The sequence below is a fragment of the Alosa pseudoharengus genome, unplaced genomic scaffold (assembly GCF_046254945.1).
Source record: "Alosa pseudoharengus isolate Yale_2024_CS ecotype anadromous, Long Island Sound unplaced genomic scaffold, YU_APseudo_1.1 YU_APseudo_1.1_scf_8, whole genome shotgun sequence".
Lineage (NCBI taxonomy): Eukaryota > Metazoa > Chordata > Actinopteri > Clupeiformes > Clupeidae > Alosa > Alosa pseudoharengus.
In genome coordinates, this window is record NW_027468870.1 from 7259204 (window position 1) to 7275893 (window position 16690).

General features: G+C 44.4%; 1 protein-coding gene across 1 annotated transcript in view; it reads left to right on the forward strand.

Moving 5' to 3' along the window:
- Positions 1–16690, forward strand: part of adamts2a (ADAM metallopeptidase with thrombospondin type 1 motif, 2a) — a 53371-nt gene that overhangs the window by 34784 nt on the left and 1897 nt on the right. The window contains exons 10-25 of the mRNA XM_076274345.1: positions 1252–1408; positions 1820–1925; positions 2214–2357; positions 2596–2734; positions 3318–3431; positions 4878–5023; positions 5541–5716; positions 7714–7847; positions 9512–9635; positions 10222–10302; positions 10826–10989; positions 11711–11870; positions 12406–12538; positions 12817–13024; positions 13189–13318; positions 14220–14294. Of these exons, the coding sequence (XP_076130460.1) occupies positions 1252–1408; positions 1820–1925; positions 2214–2357; positions 2596–2734; positions 3318–3431; positions 4878–5023; positions 5541–5716; positions 7714–7847; positions 9512–9635; positions 10222–10302; positions 10826–10989; positions 11711–11870; positions 12406–12538; positions 12817–13024; positions 13189–13318; positions 14220–14294 (2191 nt within the window). The remainder of the gene's footprint in view (positions 1–1251; positions 1409–1819; positions 1926–2213; positions 2358–2595; positions 2735–3317; positions 3432–4877; positions 5024–5540; positions 5717–7713; positions 7848–9511; positions 9636–10221; positions 10303–10825; positions 10990–11710; positions 11871–12405; positions 12539–12816; positions 13025–13188; positions 13319–14219; positions 14295–16690) is intronic.

A 16690-nucleotide genomic window follows, 5' to 3' on the forward strand; every position in this document is an offset into this window, starting at 1 on the left:
CACACACACACACACACACACACGAACACACACACACACACACACACACACACACGAACACGCACACACATACACACACACACACACACACACACACACACACACACACACACACATACACACATACATGCACACACACACACACACAGTTTCACAAACATGTTCGGTCAAGATTGGTTTACTCAGTTGCCCTCAGTATTGGATATTGGTTGCATTGACTTGTAATTGGTGTTGAGAGAGAGGGGGAGAGGGAGAGAGGGAGAGAGGGAGAGAGAGAGAGAGAGAGAGAGAGAGAGAGAGAGGGAATGCAGGTTACAGTGAATGAGTGTGGCACTCATCAGCCTCAGGGGCCATGCCTCCTGAAGGACACCAGCACACATAATAAATGAGCCTGTGCAGAAGAGGAGAGCAGAGCAGAGGAGAGCAGAGCAGAGGAGAGGAGAGGAGAAGAAAGAGGGGAAGAGGACAGGAGAGGAAAGAGGAGAGGTGAGGAGAGGAGAGGAAAGAGGAGAGGAGAGGAGAGGAAAGAGGAGAGGAAAGAGGGGGAGAGGAGAGGAAAGAGGAGAGGTGAGGAGAGGAAAGAGGAGAGGAAAGAGGGGGAGAGGAGAGGAAAGAGGAGAGGAAAGGAGAGGAAAGAGGGGGAGAGGAGAGGAAAGAGGAGAGGTGAGGAGAGGAAAGGAGAGGAAAGAGGGGGAAAGGAGAGGAAAGAGGAGAGGAAAGGAGAGGAAAGAGGGGGAGAGGAGAGGAAAGAGGAGAGGTGAGGAGAGGAAAGGAGAGGAAAGAGGGGGAGAGGAGAGGAAAGAGGGGGAGAGGACAGGAGAGGAAGTTGCTCACAGGAGCCTGCCCATGGCTCTGCCCTACACAGCTGTCCAGTCCAGCAGAGCAGTCCACAGAGCATAGCCATCTGGTCCACCCTGTACTCACTCTATGGCCCAGCAAACGTCCCCTATCATTTCAGGCTCAAAACCAGGTTGTTCCTGTGTAAACTAGAGGACAGAGGAGGACAGAGTGTGGGACACTGCAGATCCTGTGGTTAGAGCTTGTCAGTCTCTACTGTTTTCTCACTGTGAGCAGTAAACCTTGTATTTACTCAAATCACAGTGCGTGGTACAGTACAGAGTCATTGTGATCAGGAGTGAAACGCGGGACTCCCTCTGAAGGCAGATGTGGGATAAGAGCCTGTTTGTGCCGTGTTGACACGCCGTGGTGCTGAGAGAAATAGACGTGTCTGTTCTGTCTTCTTGATGCCAGTCTGTGAGCCTGATCGAGCTGGGGAACCCGTCCAGGAGCCTGGAGAAGGTTTGTCAGTGGGCTTTCCTGCAGCAGAAGCGCGACAAGAGTGATGTGGAATACCACGACCATGCCATCTTCCTCACACGTCAGGAGTTTGGCCCTACTGGCATGCAGGGTAAGGAACCTGTCTCTCCCTCTCTCTCTCTCTCTCTCTCTCTCTCTCTCTCTCTCTCTCTCTCTCTCTCTCCTCTTGTCCCTCTTTCTCTCTTCATGTACAGCATTTATGTACAAATGATATGCGCACACTGCATGTACATTATGTGCTACACGTTATGTGTAGACAGCAAAGCACACACATACTCAAAGCATATGCCAAGGGGCATCAGAAAAAATACCCCTGAAGTTTGCACATGCTGATATTGACTAATGTTGAATAAGCAGTGCCCTTGTCTCTCTCTCTCTCTCTCTCTCTCTCTCTCTCTCTCTCTCTCTCTCTCTCTCTCTCTCTCACATGCTGATATTGACTAATGTTGAATAAGCAGTGCCCTTGTGTCCCTGTGTGCCCCGGTCCTCTGTGTGTTTGCAGGCTTCGCCCCTGTGACAGGGATGTGCCACCCAGTGCGCAGCTGTACGCTCAACCACGAGGACGGCTTCTCCTCCGCCTTTGTGGTGGCGCATGAGACTGGACATGTGTGAGACACATTTTTCAGTCACACACAATCAATCAGTAAATCAATCATACAATTAATCAATCAGTCAATCAATCAACCAGTATCTGATTCACAATCTGATCAGAATTTTTATTTGCCAAGTACTGGAAATAATCAATCAATCAATTAATCAATCTATCAATCTATCAATCAATCAGTCAGTCAGTCAGTCAGTCAGTCAGTCAGTCAGTCAATCAACCAATCAATCAATCAATCAATATATCTGTCTCTTCTATTCCTGTCTGTCCCTGGTTGGTGTGTGGTTGGTAGGTTGGGTATGGAGCATGATGGTGAGGGTAATGACTGTGAGGATGAGGTGCCCATGGGCAGCATCATGGCGCCGCTGGTCCAGGCTGCCTTCCACCGCTTCCACTGGTCCCGCTGCAGCCGAGAGGAGCTCCACAAATACCTGAAGTGAGTGAAGTGAGCTCCTCTCCCACCCCATCCAAGACTTCAAATAACATTTAATAACATCTAATAAGCATCTAATTATCAACCTAATATTATGCTAAGGACAGCTAATGTAATGAAGACACTTAAAGTTTAATATTTTTTTAATTGTTGTGTTAATGTGTTACTTGAAGGATTGAAATATTTTAAGCAAGCAAGGAAGTTAGAGATTTTAACTGAACTTCCCCCGAACATGATGCAGCTCCTACAACTGTCTCCGGGACGACCCCTTCGACCACAACTGGGCCGAGGTTGGCCGGCCAGGTCTGCCTGGCCTCCATTACTCCATGAATGACCAGTGCCGTTTCGACTTCGGGATGGGCTTCCTCATGTGCAGCGAGGTGACTGCATTCCAAGAACAGCTCTAATTAGACACTCCAGGAAGTCATGGAGCAAGTTCATAGAGATGCATTTGGTCTGTGCAAAGTGCACTGTCTTACAACATTGTACATCATAGACTATAAAATATGGGCAGTTTGGGCAGCAGCACTGGCACCCGGCTTGCATATATTATTCGCACATCTGCACTGAACTGACAGACTAAAAGCCTTGGCTAGACTGAGATAGTTGTCCAGGTGGTTTGGGCTGTCTTAAAAATGTCTGTGCACTTTAGGAATGGAGTCAGTCATCCAGAAACTCAGAAAAGTTGCCGACGTCAGACATGTTGTTCCCCTTTACCTGAACAGTGAGTGTTACTGTAGGTAAACTGCGTGACTTTGGCCAACACAGTGAAGTGTGGTTCCATGCTGCTTTCTTGACTTCTTGTAGAGTCTCAGAGACTAGATTGACTTTTCTGTGGTGATGGAAACCTGTGCATTTGTGTGTTTATGTGTCTTACTTTCTTACTATGCAGTGTCATTTTTATATATGATTAGGTAAACATTTTGAGTGACATTACTCAAGGAGTCTAACTGTTTCTTTTAGTACAGCACCTATGACCCGTGCAAGCAGCTGTGGTGCAGCCATCCTGAGAACCCCTTTTTCTGCAAGACCAAGAAGGGCCCGCCCATCGATGGCACCAGGTGTGGATCAGGCAAGGTAGGACAGGACTGGCGTTTAACGGTGGTTTATCTTACTGAGCTCTTCCTCTCATTTCCCCCCTCCCTCCCTCTCCCCCTCCTCCCACTCCCTCTCTCTCTCTCTCTCTCTCTCTCTCTTATCTCTGTGGCTCCCTAGCACACTCTGCTGTGCTTCTCTCATCATTGCAAAGCAACACATGCAGTGCCATGACATGGATCCGAATCTATTATGTATGTTTGCCTAAATATATACCACATTATTAATCTCCTTTATATGATTCATCTGATTTTGAATACCTACCTACCTGCAGCATGTTGATGAAAATATATGCAATATTGCACACAGCCTTAGAGTGAGCAGATAATTGATTTACCAAGATTGTCAAATATTCTCTATATATTTTTGTGATGCAGATTTTTTCTTATAGATGTTAACCCTTTGCTGCCATGCATAAGCATCCAGAAATGGTTGAACAGTACTGAGATCTAGTTGCTCTCTTTATTTCTCTAATCTAGTATTAAACTGGTTGCATTATTTTCAGAATTTCATTTGAAAGTCTGTACTACCTGTGAGGGTGTGTATTGCTGATGTTGGAGTTTCTGTTGTGTTTCTGTTCTGAAAGGTACACATTGAAGCCTAGAAAAAAGTGAAAATTCATTAGCATATACACCATTCAGAGCTGCCTTACTGCCTGTCTTGACTTATCCTTGATTTGGAAAACATTAAATAGTTTTAGACCGGTGACTAATACTCCAACTAGCTGTCCAGGCTATGTCCTTTTTACAGTAGGATGGTGGTAGGAGTATGACCACCATGCAAAAATGTAAGGATGGCATCGGCAACTCGGCCTTGGCAACTATATCAGGAAAAGACAAAAAAAGCTACTAAGCTTATATCAGTGCCAATTGGACCAGTGTTGGTATTTGCAAGGATTTTCCATGCCTTGTGGTAGTTAGCTTGGTAGCTTTAGGCCAAAGATCTTTACTGATTTGTTAAATTGACATTTTTCAGCCGGTTTTGTCTTGTGTGTCATTTGTTATTGTGTAAATTTGTTTGTTTTTGTCTTGGTGCTGGCAAATACGCCGCTCTGTCTGGCCTCTTTTGTCTTGTGTGTCAATGTCTTGTGTGTGGACCGCTTTTGGGGTGCATAGATTAATGCGCTATATAAATAAAAGTTACTTACTTACTTACTTAAAAAAATCAAAGTGACAACATATGTTGCCCTACTTGGTATTTGAAATTGTTGTAAAATGATATACTGTATATGTTTCATACCTTTTACAAAAGTGTGGGGTAAATACTGGAACTAAACTACAATCAGTGCAGCAATAGCTCAGTTTGGACATGTGAAGTTCAGTAAGCTCGGTGGCGTAATTTTCCAAGGATCATGTGATTTCTTCACCGCTCTCACCATACAACCCTCCTCTGTGTGTGTGTGTGTGTGTGTGTGTGTGTGTCTTCCAGCACTGCTTCAAAGGGCATTGCATCACTCTGACGCCAGACATCTTGAGGCAGGATGGGAGCTGGGGTCAGTGGAGCAAATTTGGCTCGTGCTCACGCACCTGTGGGGGTGGCGTGCGATTCCGCACTCGGCAGTGTGACAACCCGATGTGAGTAGCAGACACCGGCGCCTCCATTACTGTAGTTTCCACTCGCGCCACAACCCAGACCAGAAAGTGTCTGGGTTCATTTGGAATCCATTCCTTTTGTTGGAGACAAATCTAATGATCAAATCATTTATTGGACGTATGTATCATGGTGCTATGTTCTTATATTCTGCTTTTTTCTTAAAGTAAAACAACATAGGAATTCTCCTTTTTGCCTTTTTGCTACGTACTTGGTACCCAAGGGGAACACCAATTCATTGAGAACTGACGAAATGGGTCAGGTTCCAGGTTGGAACAACAAAGCTACATAGTACATAGGGATGCCATTATGAGTTTGAAGCTATTATTTTAAGGTAAAAGAACTGGCACTGTGTTGCTTTAAAAGAATATGAACGTTTGGCTTTTTACTGGATGAATGTTCATATAGGACTTACAGACACTGATTTTTACTTAATTTAATGTGTACAAAAATGTAACCGCTAATTGATCTGGGTGAAACTTGATTGATGTTTATGTCTAGCCCTGCAAACGGAGGACGCACCTGCTATGGCAACAGCTATGAGTTTCAGCTCTGCAGCATGGAGGAGTGCGCCAAAGCCTTCGCCGACTTCAGAGAGGAGCAGTGCAAGATGTGGGACCCCTACTTCAAGCACCAGAACACCCTGCACAACTGGTTACCGTATGAGCATCCCGACCGTAAGTTGTCTCCGTTGGTAACGTTAAGGAGAAGAAAACACATTCAGTCGAAATTCTCTCTTTTGCGTCTGCTCTGCCTCTCAAATACTGGCCTGTGGCCTGATGGTTCCAGAATAACCAACTTTATTCATGTCTTATTTTATTTATTTGTCGTTTTTATTATTAGAAACTTACACATTTATTTTTGGGGGAATGGATGTTAAATCCATTTGGGTTTTGGAGAGGCACCTTAAAAGACTAAGGTGTCATAATCACGCAGGCTGTTGTCTAGTTGAATTGGCATTAGCTGTATCTTTAATAGTGTGACTGTGGTGCCTGATTTCTTTCTTTAATCCTGTTTTTCCCTGCGCTTGAAGCCCTGTGAGAGATTTACCTTCCCTCCTCCTGGCTTTCACATTAAAGACGCCTCAGGGAATGTCTGCTTTACGGCCCATGGGCAGCAGCTGTTATTTCCAACTGTAGGTTTGTCTTGGCCGGGACTCACTGTGTTCAGGAGCATTCCTCCTCTGGACCGCCCTGGGCAGTGTCGTCCCAGTCTCACAGCAGCCCTTCTGCTAGACTACCATGACCTATTTGTTGCATAATGCCAGCAGTGTTGAGGGCACACAGTTTAGTTAGAGAACAAAGGAATAAATTAATTTAGCTAAAGATTTATAAGACTAAACATTGTTTCATTTAGCCTCCTAAAATGTGACATACTGTAAACCCAGGGATGAAATCTGTAATGAAAGGCTCTAAGCATGAAATCCTCTCTGATCATTTCATTGTGGTTGGTTGGTTGTTTGCATTTGGTCATTAGATAAACTGGTCGACGGTTGTTTTTGTTTTGATTTGTCTCATTTTTGAACAATGAGAGCACATAAAGCACAGTCTCCACATGCTGAGAGGCATGGCGCTGATGAGTCTCTGGTGCGGAGACTCATGGACAGGCTGTTGCACAAGCGTCGCAACGTCTCCAGCTTCCCACTGGCTGGGGCACTGCCACGACATTGTGCACAATTCAATTAAGATGGCCTGCAAAGGCCCCAGCTGTGGCGCAACTGGCTGGGGCACCTGCACCTGCACCGTACGCCGGCGACCCGGGTTCGATTCCCGCCCCGTGGTCCTTTCCGGATCCCATCCCTGCTCTCTCTCCCATTCGCTTCCTGTCACTCTCCACTGTCACTGTCATTAAAGGCATAAAAAGGCCAAAAAAATATACTTTATAAAAAATAAAAAATAATATAAAAAAAAGATGGCCTGCAAAAAAATAAAAACAGTGTTTGCCCCTCCACCAGTGCTCACCCCAGATGTGTCTGTTTTCAGTGTCAAGAGTACCACTAATGAAGTGAATTTTCCTCTCCTCATAAGGTCTATGTTTGAGATTTTATCATTATTGCCAGCTGGTCTCCTTAAATAGATATGTAAACCATATTGCAGAATGTCAAATGACAAGGACATACTGGCTTTATTACATTCAGACAATAAAAGTCTATATTTATCATTGCTTTGGGAAATTCAAAACAAGAAAGTAAATGGAACAAAAATGGTCTCCTGTGTGCAATGAAAATAATGTGACAAAAATGAAACAAATTCTTTCTTTGAAAATAAAAAAGAATGTAAATCTGCAAGTGTTATGTAAAGTAAGCGTCTCTGGAAAGACTGTGAGCTGAACACCTCAAGGAGGAAGCTAGTCAGACAGACTTGATGGAAAACTACATTTATTCATGCTCTCAGTCGATGAAGTGTTTTATTCTTGGCATTCCCTCTACACTCTCTCTACATATCAATAACTAGACTGTTATTTATTTGGTGGCTTACATTTTATTAAGGCATATTGAATATGTTTTAAAAATACATGTATAACCCCTCTGGAAAAATGGTTAAATCATTACCTATTGAATCTTTAATGGCAAGAAGCAACACTGCACAAAATAGCAATGTGCGACATGGACCTTCTTGCAGCGACTTGTTGGAGTGCAGTCGTTTCTTACACATCCTGTGCTGTTCATTCTCAGCGGACGAGCGATGCCAGCTGTACTGTCAGTCAAACGAGACCGGAGACGTGGTCCCGATGAAGAGAATGGTGCATGATGGGACTCGTTGCTCCTACAAGGATCCCTACAGCATCTGTGTGCGAGGAGAATGTGAGGTAAGAATCAGTGTGTGAGGGATGTGAGTGTATCAGTGTGTGAGGTCAGTGTGTGTGTGGGTGGGTGGGTGGGCAGGGTGGATTGATCAGTAACTGTACGTTAGAAAGTGTGAGATCACATTTATGTGTAGAGCTATATTAAATCAGTGTGTCAATGTGTGGGAGAATTTTTGGACAGTGCTTGTGTGTACAGTGAAGTGTGAGTGAGTGTCTGGGTGAGGGGCACTGGGAGATCAGGCTCCATGTGTGTAGTGGAGGTGAGGCTGGTTGGTGAATGGGAGATCAGGCTCCATGTGTGTAGTGGAGGTGAGGCTGGTTGGTGAATGGGAGATCAGGCTCCATGTGTGTAGTGGAGGTGAGGCTGGTTGGTGAATGGGAGATCAGGCTCCATGTGTGTAGTGGAGGTGAGGCTGGTTGGTGAATGGGAGATCAGGCTCCATGTGTGTAGTGGAGGTGAGGCTGGTTGGTGAATGGGAGATCAGGCTCCATGTGTGTAGTGGAGGTGAGGCTGGTTGGTGAATGGGAGATCAGGCTCCATGTGTGTAGTGGAGGTGAGGCTGGTTGGTGAATGGGAGATCAGGCTCCATGTGTGTAGTGGAGGTGAGGCTGGTTGGTGAATGGGAGATCAGGCTCCATGTGTGTAGTGGAGGTGAGGCTGGTTGGTGAATGGGAGATCAGGCTCCATGTGTGTAGTGGAGGTGAGGCTGGTTGGTGAATGGGAGATCAGGCTCCATGTGTGTAGTGGAGGTGAGGCTGGTTGGTGAATGGGAGATCAGGCTCCATGTGTGTAGTGGAGGTGAGGCTGGTTGGTGAATGGGAGATCAGGCTCCATGTGTGTAGTGGAGGTGAGGCTGGTTGGTGAATGGGAGATCAGGCTCCATGTGTGTAGTGGAGGTGAGGCTGGTTGGTGAATGGGAGATCAGGCTCCATGTGTGTAGTGGAGGTGAGGCTGGTTGGTGAATGGGAGATCAGGCTCCATGTGTGTAGTGGAGGTGAGGCTGGTTGGTGAATGGGAGATCAGGCTCCATGTGTGTAGTGGAGGTGAGGCTGGTTGGTGAATGGGAGTTGAGGAAGTGTTAGCTCAGTTCCTGGGAGCAATGCAAAGTAAACGTTGCCAATCTGTTAACCCACCACTTAAATATAATACTGAAAGAAAAATTCACCCCAAATTTTACACCCTGCAAACCTCGGTCTGCTACTGCATATTTCCCTGGCTACAGTCTCCACTTATTCTGTCTTTTCCACTGCTCTGTGCCAGAGTTATCCACTTGGATGAACTGCATGGGAAGAAAGTTAATCCTTACACTGTGATCTGGAGAATTACCCAGGTGGTTTGTATTAGGACATACAAACCATTTTAGGCTAAGATTTTAACACAAAAATAGCAACACATTAGGAATGCATGGGTGAGGGAATGCAGGAAAATGTGAATGCAGGAAAAGTGAAGGCGTTTCTTTGATTAATAAAGAATTGAATAATAAAGAGCAAGTAATTCACTTGTTCACTTGTTGTCATAGTGACAAATGGGCTCACATGTTGTTATTCTATCCCTTTTTGGTTATGTTTTTATTACTTTTTTATACAGTTATAATTTTGATAATTAATCTGACTAGTCCCTGACATAGATTTTAATCTGTAATCTGACTGGTCCCATCTCTCCACAGAAAGTGGGCTGTGATAATGTCATCGCCTCGGAGATGGAGGAAGATAAATGTGGAGTGTGTGGAGGGGACAACTCCACCTGTAAGATTGTTAAAGGCAACTTCACCCGGAGCACTAAGAAAGAGGGTGAGTCACTCTCTCCAAATCCCGCTCCATTCCACCTCATCTATCGCAAGATGAAGCCTGTTTTTAGAGTAACAAAAGGAATTTGTATATTGCTGTTCAGTATTCCATATAATGTCTCAGTTCCACATCTTAAAACATTCCAGAAAATGTGATTGGCTGTTTTCACAGCATAGGTTGGAAAGTGTGGTAACATGTCTTATATCCTTTCTACTCTATTGTGACAGAAGTATCTAACACTGTTATCTCATATATATTTTGCTCTGCAAACTAAACAGCAGTAAAATTACATTGTGCTACTGCTTGGGCAAAGACTCTGCTACAGCAGGAGCCTGAGATACAGTAGCTGTTGCGGTTGGAAGTAGAAATGGGAAGAAAAACGGTTTTCTAAAAAAGATTATGAGGGTTTATCCATCTCCCGTGAGGCTCTTTAGTCAGACGGAGTCAGGGCAAGTCTGTTCTGTGCAGGATGAATTTGGATGGCCAGATGAATTCAGATTCTTCCCAGTTGTTGTTTTTTACTTGCTCCTGTGAGAAAGTTCCAAGGAAGAGCTGCACATATACATATATATGTTTTTTTCATTTCCAGGTTTCCTCAAGATCCTGGAAATTCCCCTGGGGGCCAGGCATCTGCTGATCCGAGAGTTCAAGGGGACCCCTCATATACTAGGTACAACAGACAAATAGTTGGAGACTTTGCCAAGCATTCATTATAAATAGGCCTACTCTGAATTCATTAGTAGCTAAACCACCCGTGGCCACACACACACAGACACACACACACACACACACACACACACACACACACACACACACACACACACACACACACACACACACACACACACACACACACACACACACACAGACAGACCCACAAACACAAACACATGCATGCGCACGCACACACACACACACACACACACACACAGAGCTCTGTTTAATTCATTGCCCTGACCATTAATAGCATAGTTATTCAGACATCTTTAATAGCATAGTTAATAATAGACCATTAATAAGTTATTCAGACATCTTTTTTTTCAAGAATGTCAAGACCACTGGGCTCTGTAGTGGCCGCAGGCACCTTAGACCATCTGTGCAATCGGCTGGGTTTGAAGAAATAAATCAGTTAAAGTTTGAGACATCATACCAATAAATAAATGACAACTATGCAATTGCTTTTGCTTTGGCAGCGGTTAAGAATCAGGCCACAGGGGATATCTTCCTGAACAACGACGACGACTTCCCTGAGACTCGGACTGTCATAGAGAAAGGAGTGGAATGGGAGTATCGGAATAATGATGACATGGAAATAGTGCAGACTTCAGGGCCTCTGAAATACGCCGTCCTCATAATGGTAAGGCCAAATGGGTACAGGGGGGCTCGTGTGGAAAAAACGACCTCATATGTCATTCTCATAATACTACTTAGGTCACAGCTGTGCTGTGTTATCACCAAATATTGAGAGTGGATCAGATGTGTATCGTTCAGAAAAAATTTACGTAGGGTTGAGTTGCGGACAGCCTTAAGACTAGCCACATCATGTCATGCTTCAATACAGGTGCACTGATGCCGTAGTGGTGATTTAGGAGTTAGCGTGCTCTTGTAAACATCTCAGGTCTGTCAGGGTAAGTCCATGTATGACCAATCACTTCCACCTGGAGTTGCTTTTCCTCTGGCGCTTCCGAAATAAATAGAAGCTTGTGGAGAGCATGAGAAAGCTGCCATAGAGAAGGTACAGAGGATTGGCATGATGTGACATGCATGAACTTACAACAAACCCGTCGATGCCAACAAACTCCTCTGCCCTTCAACTTTGGAAGCAAAACCTTACATTTCAATTATATTTCAATTTAGCTCTTATATTTCAACTGGCTTTTAGGTCAAGTTGAAGAAATATTAAAGTGACGACTGAAAACAGTACAGTGCAGTGATTTGCAAGTTAAAATGATTAAATCTCTGTCTCTACTTGCTTTATTAGTCAGTATAATTATCAATACTTACATATATCTCTCAGCAACCAGAATGGAAAGACCTGTGTAACTTGAAAATGTGACAGTCTTTCTTCAACTGTTCAGGTTCGATCATATGGTGTTTCCAAAGTCACTCTTTCGTACAAGTACATCCTTCATGAAGGGCTCCAGTCGTCCATCGAGAACAACCTTCTCCTGGAGGACACGGCCTACTTTGAGTGGGCACTCAGGAAGTGGTCCCACTGCTCCAAACCCTGCGGTGGAGGTACACCAAACACACTCTTAAATACATATAGTTAAGTTATAGTTATGGTTATATACTTAAATACATACAGTTAAGTTACAGTTATAGTTATATACTTAAATACATATTTAAATAAATACAAATACTTAGAGTCATGAACTTATACCTGGCTTGAACCACCGATTTTTATTGATTCTGAGGTTGGTCCTTATAGGAAAAAGTGATAGTGCTACCTGGAGCCACAATCTGTAATCTATACACTCTCGGAGTCATTTTGAATCCATACCTTGAGCCAGCGATTCTTATTGATTTTGTGGCTGCTCCTTAAGGCAAAGGTGACAATGATACCTGGAGCCATGAAGCATTCTTTGATAAGGTGGAATGAGGGTTGCTATCTGAGGTCAACGCGTCCCACTCTGGCTCCTGAGGGATAAATCTCAAAGCCTTACCGAGCCTTGCAGCGAGAGGTGTGATTAATGAAGGCCGCTGTCGGCTAATCTCTGCTCGGAAGGGAAGTTGGGTGTGAGCGTTGAGCTGTCGTTTTTTCTCTGCACAGGCAAGCAGTACACACGCTTCGGCTGCAGGAGAAAGGCAGACGGCAAGATGGTCCACCGCACCTACTGTTCAAATATTCCCAAGCCCCGTGCCATCGGCAGAGCATGCAATGTGAAGGAGTGTTCCCAACCAATGTACCGTACACAATATGAATGATTTTCTAAACATGTCTTTTCATGCCTGTTGGCTATATTGTTATGGGCTATACAGTGTTTTATCTCTATGAAACAGTTTCCCATTAATGCTAATGTATTATCGATCAAAGTGGCTTAAGCTTTCTGTGTACATTATCTCCTGTGTGGTGTGTGTGTGTGTGTGTGTGTGTTCTGTGTGTGTGTGTGTGTGTGTGTGTGTGTTCTGTGTGTGTGTGTGTGTGTGTGTGTGTGTGTGTGTGTATTTCTCCTTCCCCCAGCTGGGAGAGTGGCGAGTGGGAGGAGTGCAGCCGGACGTGCGGGAAGACGGGCTACCAGGTGCGCAGCGTCCGCTGTGTGCAGCCCCAGGCTGACGGCTCGCGCCGCTTCATCCACAGCAAGTTCTGCAACGACGACCGGCCTGAGAGTAGACAGCCCTGCAACCGCCAGCTCTGCCCAGCGCAGTGGAGGGCAGGACCCTGGTCCCTGGTGTGTGTGTGTGTGTGTGTGTGTGTGTGTGTGTGTGTGTGTGTGTGTGTGTGTGTGTGCGTGTGTGTAGGATTATGTGTGAGTACATTTTACATGTGTATAAACATTCAAATCACCCAGTTGGCTTACAAAATCATACAATGAGTATTTGTGTGTGTTTTTAGTGTTCAGTGACCTGTGGGAATGGGACGCAGGAGAGGCAGGTCCAGTGTAATGCGGTGGACAACGCAGAGGGCCAGTGCTTGGATCCCAAACCAGACACCATCCGACCCTGTCCTCCCGTCCCCTGCCCCAGTAAGTACAGTATGCTACCATATACTGCAGACTTTAGTTCTCCATTTCAGTTAAATGAGTCAGATATTTTTTCCTTCCCCCGCTCATTATTTCTCCAGCTTGATCTGGCACCTTTGTGCAGCATTTTCAACTGACTGCATGACACTTAGCTTCTCTGAACTACAGTTAGCTACTCAGTCTTGCCCTACAGTCACACTAGCTACATAGAGCGACAAAGTGAAAGGCTGCCATTCATTTTCAATGGGAGTGGGTGTTTCACAGCGACAAGAGCCCAGAGCCGTTTATTTGGCGCTGCGAATGTCTATCAAATGCGTCTCTACGTAGCTCATAGCGGCTTCGGCGTGTCGTCATCGTCTTGCTGCCCTCTTTCCGTTCTGTGATTGGTTCCTTCGTTGAGGTGAAAACGAAGTCCATGGAATCCAGGCTGCCTAGCAGCGTGAATAAAATCGCGTGCGTAAGGCAGCATGGGAAAACCCAGGCTAGACTGCACCTTTAACTTGAAAAGATAATCCAAGATGGTGGAGATAACTCACAGATAGCAGTATTTCTGTATTAACAAATGAGAGGGTTTATTATGTGCCCTTATATTTTGTAAAAGTTCTAAAAAAAATCTAAAAACTCCAAAACATACGTGTGAGCTCATGTACGATCTATTTGCCAGCCACCTACTTGCTTCCCTAACTGGCCTCGTTTACCAGCTCATAACACCCACTCGGTGGCAAGTTGTTGGAGTTGTCATTGTCTTTTGTAGCAAATGTGATTGTCGGGTTAATCAAATCCAAATATGTAACACATAGAATAAATCAGTATACGTAAGTGGTATGTAAATACTAACACAATCTAAAGACGACACATTCTCTGTTCTATATCCCTCTGCCCCCCCCCCCCCCCCCCCCCCCAGATCACACAAGAAACTTCATAATCCAGTGGCTCTCCAGACCTGACCCGAAGGTTTCTGCGCCCAAGACCTCCTCAAGTAAATGTCCCCTGTATAACGGCCAGTGGCCCATGCGGAGTGAGCCTTTGCTGGCCTGGGTCCTTCCTCTCTGTGTGTTTCTCTGCCTGCGAGGCTCTCTACCCTGACTAACACCTCCTCCACCTCCTCCGTCTCCTCCTCCTCTGCTCGACCTCAGCCTGGAGGCTCACTCCTCCTTCTTCTGCTGACTCTCTTCCACCTCTCCTCCTCCTCCTCCTCCTTCTTCTCCTTCTGCTGCTGCTGCTGCTGCTGCTGCATCTCCCTGATTGACACCTTGCAGTCTGTCAGTAGGAGTACCTGTGTTGAGTCAGGGGGGAGAGCTGGTTCTGTCGAGCTTTTCGGCCTTCGGATAAACTATTAGGAGTTTGTCCCCGTTCCGATGCGCAGAGAGCCGATGCAGATTGTGACCGACTTGCTCACAGAGAGAGGGTCGTTTGAACTGGGTGTGCACTCCAACACCTGAGAGGAATGATGAAAACTGACAAGCTGTTGCTGTTATTTCACACTGTAGTGAAGTCTCTGAAAGGAAGGACATGAGCAATATTAATCCGTAAAGACGTTCTTCTTATTGTGGGGAAACTTAATATTTTTACATAGATTGTACTTGAACTTTGAAGCAAACGGTTAATGTGTATTTAGATCTGACAGGTTGGTTGAACCTATATTCTGAAATGTACCGCCAGTGGGAAAACCTGTACACACATATGTGCATTTGAGGGACAGACTGTAACTTTATTTTGCCATATCTCTTTTACAATCAAACATGTCTTCAACTGTATCTCTGTTAATAGCAGCCTTTATTCAAAACCTTTCCTTTGTTTAAATTAAGACTGGGCATTCATTTGAGAAACATGTACAGGATATATTTACCTCAGTCCTTCTTTTACTCCCTTAATGAAATATTCTTTGCCTATACTTTGGAAAAATGAGCCAGACAAACATTGTGTAATGCCACCACTTCAAGGTTACCTTTCTTTGTATGAAAAGAACAGGCAGCTATTCAAAGAGCGGATGAGTCTGTTTACACCAAATGCATTTTGCAGGTATCTAAACACCACTGATTTGTGTATTATTGTAGCTGTATAAAATCAGAAGGGCCTTTACTGAACAACATTACATAATGACTAACATTTCCACTCTTTAGAGAGAAATCTACATACATGTATATCAACTATATCAAATGATGATAACTGTATTTAACTAAATGTCAACGTCTCTTGAAGATTCCCATGTTATATAATTATGGATATTCTATATTATCAATATTTTGTTGACCTCTGTCTGGACATTCATCTTGCCAGATTGACGTGGAAGAACACTGGCATGAAAATGTGTAAAAAAAAAGGTTTGCTGATATACTAAAGAGCACTGTATGTAGGCCTAATCGTAAAAGTATGTATAACTTCTCTCATCTTGTGGTCATGATTTTATGTGTGGTGGCCATGAGACAACATTACAAACAGCATATTTTTGATTTTTCTATGCGTTTTCTATATAGAACTGCTCCAGAATCAGAATCAGACAGGGTGGAGTGCAGAAAAAAATCGAGTCCTCCACAAGATTTCTGTTTCTTAGCTGTGTCCAGTAAATGGTCAAACTCTGCTCTTCTCTATTTAAATGCTCACATACTTTCCCTTGAATGTCATGTGCACTGTGGCATAAGAAAATGTGCAACGTCTCCATCAGCCCCAGCAGTCTGGCCACAGAAGTTTAGTTTGTGCTCTCTGAACAATTAGCCCTCAATGACCATAATTATTCAGTTATCCAATTAGACACGTGATTGCTGAGGACTTTTCCAGCACATGGTAGAGCTATGTGGACACCAGCAGCATGCGTGCACACTGTGTGTCCTCTGGAGCTGGCTTGCCCTTTTGATCTGTTAACCTTATGAAATTGAAATGCTTTGCCAGATTCTTTTGAATGAATGTTCGCTTCTGATACAGGCACTACCGTTGCAATAGTAACTGAAATATAAGAATAGAGACCTTTCTTTTGAAACCTTTTGTCTTGTTTTGAGTTTGGTTTGAATCCATTTCGGATCAACACAGGGCTTTATAATACATTTGCTTCAATGTGTGATGTGTGGTGTGCGATGTTCTAATTATGATTAGACGTTTCATGTGCACAATGATTTTGTGCTTTCCTTGATTTCTTCTCATTAAGGTTTTGCAAGGTTTCTGAAATAAAAACAAGGGAAATATAACACACAAATACGATTGCATGGGCTGTGCTGCTTTAATCTTGTTATCTTCTTATTCTCTCTCTCCCCCCCCCTCTCTCTCTCTCTCTCTCTCTCTCTCCCTCTCTCTCTCTCTCTCTCTCTTTCTTTTCCTCATTCACTCCTCTCAGTATGCTCTCAATGCTTGGTCAGTTCTTTCCCTGACCTGTCCGTTTCT